Raw genomic sequence first — 5,000 nt, forward strand, 5'->3', positions numbered from 1 at the left:
TTTTTGTCTCAAATATATATATGTTATTTTTTGTCTCAAATATATATGTATATATGTATATATATATATATATATATATATATATATATATATATGTATATATATATATATATATATATATCTATGTATATATATATATATATATATATCTGTATGTATATATATATATATATATATATATATATATATATAATGTATGTATTTATGCATTCATAAATATCTGCGTATAGAAACTTAATACATGAATGCATGCGTGTATCCATAAATATATATCTGTATTTATAGATGTATACATATATTTGTATATGTATGCATATATGCTTGTATCTATTTATGTATGTATGCGTTTCTGTATGTATATAAGCGAAAAACCTATTTTTATTAGGTAAGGTCAGACGGACTGTGTCCTATAGGGGATCGCTTGAAACCCTTTTCGAATCGGATTCCGCCCCTCCCCTCCCCATCCCCCTCCTCCCCCTCCTCTCCCCCTCCTCTCCCCCTCCCCTTCCCCTCCCCTTCCCCTCCCGTAATTTCCACTTGATTAGAGGCAACTCACACCTCCTCCAATTATGAGTATTACGTCATTAACTCTCTTCGTGCCATGTGGCACTTCACCTGGTACTGTTGGTGCCACTAGTGCCATCATTGTGGCACTCAATGGCACCGAAAGAAGAGGCTTGGCGCCAGCCTCCATGGTGTCAGTCTGGCTGGCTCTGGGTTGTTTGGTCTTTGCCTCGATTATGATTTATTTGGTCGGAAGCAGTACGAAGAGATCGTGTCGTCAGGTGATTTTATTCACCTGAGTGTGGGGTCAAAACTTGGGGAGAAATGGGGTCACGATCGGTCACGCCCCTCGTTCTAGGTATGCCTCCATCACCCTCCTCTCTCCCCTCTCCCCCTCCCCTCCCCCCTCCCCCTCCCCCCTCCCCCCTCCTTTCTCCCCTCCACCGTGGTCCCAGCGAAATAAAATAATTATATGTTAAACTAAATAAAATTTACAAATTGGGATCCGGATGTTACTTTGCCTGTGTGCTCTGTCCGGGTAACTTGTCAAACTGAGGAAGTTAGTCTCCTTCCCCCTCTACCCCCGTCTCCCACCTTTCCTCCCCCTCTACCCTCTCCCCCCCATTGCCTACGTCGGCCGTAAATTGTTGTAAAATGCCTGTTGACCTTGAAAGTTGAGCGCGGAACGCAATTTATCTCCCGCGGCGGGTTTGGGAAACCGTCGCCCGGTTGGCCCGCTTTGCTTGCTTGCTTGATTGCTTGGAGGTGGGTCGGTGGGTTGGCCCGCTTTGCTTGCTTACTTGCTTGCTTGGAGGAGGGTGGGTGGTTTGGCCGCTTTGTTTGCTTGCTTGGGGAGGAGGCTTAGTGGGTTGGCCCGCTTTTCTTGCTTGCTTGGAAGAGGAGGCTTAGTGGATTGGGCCGCTTTGCTTGCTTGCTTGCTTGCTTGGAGGAAGCTTAGTGGATTGGACCGCTTTGCTTCCTTGTTTGGAGGAGGCTTAGTGGGTTGGCCCGCTTTGCTTGCTTCGCTTGGTTGGTTCAGTGTATTGTGTGTGTATGTTCGTGTGCGTGCGTGTGTGAGTGTGTGTGTGTGTGTGTGTGTGTGTGTGTGTGTGTGTGTGTGCGTGCGTGTGTGTGTGTACGTGCGCGCCTGTCTTAAGTATTGCTTTGGAGAGATGGTTTCTCTTTCTTCTTCCACACACTTTTCTTCCTTCTTGTTTGTCCCTTTTCTCTCATTCTTCCTTGTCTTCGTCTTCCTCCTCTTCCCTTTTCTTCGTCTTCTCTCTCTCCATCTTCCTGTTTTTTTTTTTTTGTGCAAAGAGTGGTAGAAGGTGTGAGTTTACACGAGAGTAAAAGACCCGGAAAGCACCGCTCCTGAGAAATATGTTTATGTACTTGTTCATTTATCAATTTATTCACCTTCCTCTGATTCTGCATTTGTTTCCTGTCAACCGAAGCTCGTCAAGATGTCAGAGTTAATGTATGAATTGATAGTATTGGAGCAAACAAGTCAAGTGCTGAAATATTTTATTCATTTATTAATTTTTTATTTGACTTTATTTCATTTTGGTTTCTTATTTGCTTTGTTTCGTTTTATATTTTGTTCATGTTTTCCTTTTCATTATCCATTTATTTATTTATTTATTTATTTATTTATTTGAGTTATTCATTTTGTTTTATTTCTTTGTTTTATCAGTTTGTTAAACTTGTTTCATTCTATTTTTTCACATATTCTGTTTATTCATCTGTTGTTACTTGTTTATTTAAATATTTATTTATTATTACTGCTAATACAATTTATCATTTCAGACAAGTTTTAAGTATATGTATATGCCTTGTTATGGAATGTGCTGTCAGTCGAGTATTGTGATCCTCGTCTCGCCCTCTTCCCCTTCGTCTTCCTCCTATTTCTTGTTCTTCTCCTCCTCTTCCTCATTCTCTTCCTTCCCGTTCTTCATGTCTTCCTCCTCCTTTCCTTCTCCTCCTTCTCGTCCTCCTCCTCTTACTCGTCCTCCTCCTCCTCCTCTTTCTTATCCTCCTCCTCCTCCTCCCCATGTCTTCCTCCTCCTCCTCCTTCTCCTTCTCCTCCTATTCCCCCTTTTCTGCCTTCACTCTGGTGTCAAATACCCGTTATTTTCTTTCGTTTTTCCTTTCTTGCTACTTCCTCAACCCCCCCCCCCCGGCGGGCGGTACGCTGGCACCGTCGTTTGCATAAGTGCCAATTTAAGTACCTCCCCCTTCCCCCCACGAGTGAGACCAATGTATTACTTATTGATGTCTCTTGTAGGTGTGTCACTAACCCTCTTGGATTAGTGGTGTGCCTCAGGGTGTGATACTTGCACCAACCTCGATGTTCCTCTTCGATTCTCTCCTCTCTCCCTTACTATCCCTTCCTCTCCCTTCCTCTCTCTTCCTCTCCCTTTCTCACCTTACTCTCTCTTTCCCTTCCTCTCCTCTCCTCCTTCCTGACTTATCTTTATTCTTATATCTCTGGTACCATACCCTGCCTCCTAGTATCATCCTCCTTGACGTGACACTAACATCTACAAACTCCCCCAACACACACACACACACACACACACACACACACACACACACACACACACACACACACACACACACACACACACACACACACACACACACACACACACACACACACACACACACACACACACAGGTGTAGCGCTGACCCATTGTCCTTTTGCGTTAGAAAAAACCCGACATCCTATATGTTCCACAGATGTGGAATTCACCTATTGTTCTGTCTCAGGAAGATCTAACTCCCTCTATGTTCCACAGGTGTTGGTGGAGTACGATGACGTGGAGTGGCAGAGGCGAGAGTGGCTCCATGTGTACAGAGGGAACGTGTTCCATGTGTTCCTGCTGGAACAGACCTTGGCCTGGGCACCTCGCAGACATCCAACACGTCTGCGCCAAGCGCCCGTCCTGTGGCCCGCATTGGTAAGTACGCAGCGAGGTGGGTTAAGGGAGAGGGTTAACTTAACCATGTAGTGACGATGGGTTCCTGAATGAGGTTCTTTGGCTGTCAGGGTCTCTGTCTGACTCCACAAGGTCAAGTATAATAACAAGCTCGAAAGGAATGTACTTTTATAAAGGTTGTCACATTTCTGAAGAATTAAAAAGAAAAAAAGTGGTCATAGAATAGTCATGAAAAGTCATAATATTTATGACTGGTTGTATATATATTTTTTTAATTTGCAAAAAGTTTATGACTAGATGATCAATAACTCCTGCAATTGCCCGTGTTGGGGGTTGATTTCAGGGATTTTTTTTTCTAAGTTTATGGCTGGATGATCAGTTACTCCTGTAATTGCCCGAGTGTGTGTGTGGGTATGGGGTGGGGTGGGGGGTGGTGGGGGGGTTGATTTCAGGGATTTTTTTTTCTTCAGAATGATGGTGACAACCTTTATATATTCTATTATGACGTACACCAGAAGATTTTATCCAGCTTATGCGTAGGTGGGTATAAAAAATTGTCCTGAACCCGCCCCCTCCCCCCAACCTCTCAGCAGAGGAAAACCATCGAAAAGGAATGTTGATCGCTATCTCACCTTCATCACCTGCAAAGGCGTTATCACATTAGGCTATTTTTCCTCCAACCGATGTAGTAGATTTGCAGCTTTCGGGAAGGGATCTGATATGCTGGAGGAAGATAATATTCCTTCAGCATATTAAATGACATTCTATGTAAATTGTTGAGAAAAAGTGCTGGTGGTCGGCGGTACCTCCGATAAATTGGAGGTTGAAGGAAAATTAGCTCAGTGTGATAAGGATAACGTCTTAAGACTCCATCTCTTCGTCGCAGTATGGTCGTCAAGGATAGAAGCGGAGGTGAATTACTGGTGACAGAATGCATGTAACCCGTTTATTGCTGTACACCCTTTTCTCCAGCTGAATAAATTCGGTTGTTGTCAGCCAAAATAAATGTTTCAAAGGATGCCACGCCCTCCCTCCCTCGCCTAGCGACAAATAGAATTGAATAGAGAAGGTTAGGGGCTAGAGGAATGTAGGACACAAATACGATTTATTTGTTTGTATGTTTATTTACTAATTCATTTTCTAATTTATTTACTTATATATTTTATGCATTAATTTATTTGTGCATTCATTTCTGAATGCCTTTATTCATTTATTTATTTATTTATTTATTCATTTGTGTATTCATTTATTCATTTATTTAGTTATTTATTTATTCCTTTTCCATCATTGCCCGATTTGTCTGAATGAGTATATAATCAGAATGGAATCAACAGAGCCGTCATTCATTATGGATTGTAGTTTATCAACGCTTCTATCTATAATTGGTCAGGGAATTAGTGTTAACCGCTGGAATTGGTAGACTGGGCAAGTTAACTCGGTTAAGCCCTTAACGAGGTTATTCTAACCTAATTGGGGTTTTTGGAAAGCATCAGGCGACGAACAATTCTCTCCGTTATTGGGAATGTCTAAATTTGTTCTAATCATCTTTTGCGTTT

The 5,000-nt window shown here is 42.4% G+C and overlaps 1 protein-coding gene across 5 annotated transcripts in view; it reads left to right on the forward strand.

Moving 5' to 3' along the window:
- Kdm3 (Lysine demethylase 3) overlaps positions 1–5,000 on the forward strand; it is a 1,114,672-nt gene that overhangs the window by 415,779 nt on the left and 693,893 nt on the right. For all 5 annotated transcript variants that reach the window (XM_076208685.1, XM_076208686.1, XM_076208688.1 and 2 more), the window contains exon 2: positions 3,304–3,465. In XM_076208685.1, the coding sequence (XP_076064800.1) occupies positions 3,304–3,465 (162 nt within the window). The remainder of the gene's footprint in view (positions 1–3,303; positions 3,466–5,000) is intronic.

This window comes from Oratosquilla oratoria, chromosome 25, assembly GCF_046742065.1.
Source record: "Oratosquilla oratoria isolate Oo_2021 chromosome 25, ASM4674206v1, whole genome shotgun sequence".
Classification (NCBI taxonomy): Eukaryota; Metazoa; Arthropoda; class Malacostraca; order Stomatopoda; family Squillidae; genus Oratosquilla; species Oratosquilla oratoria.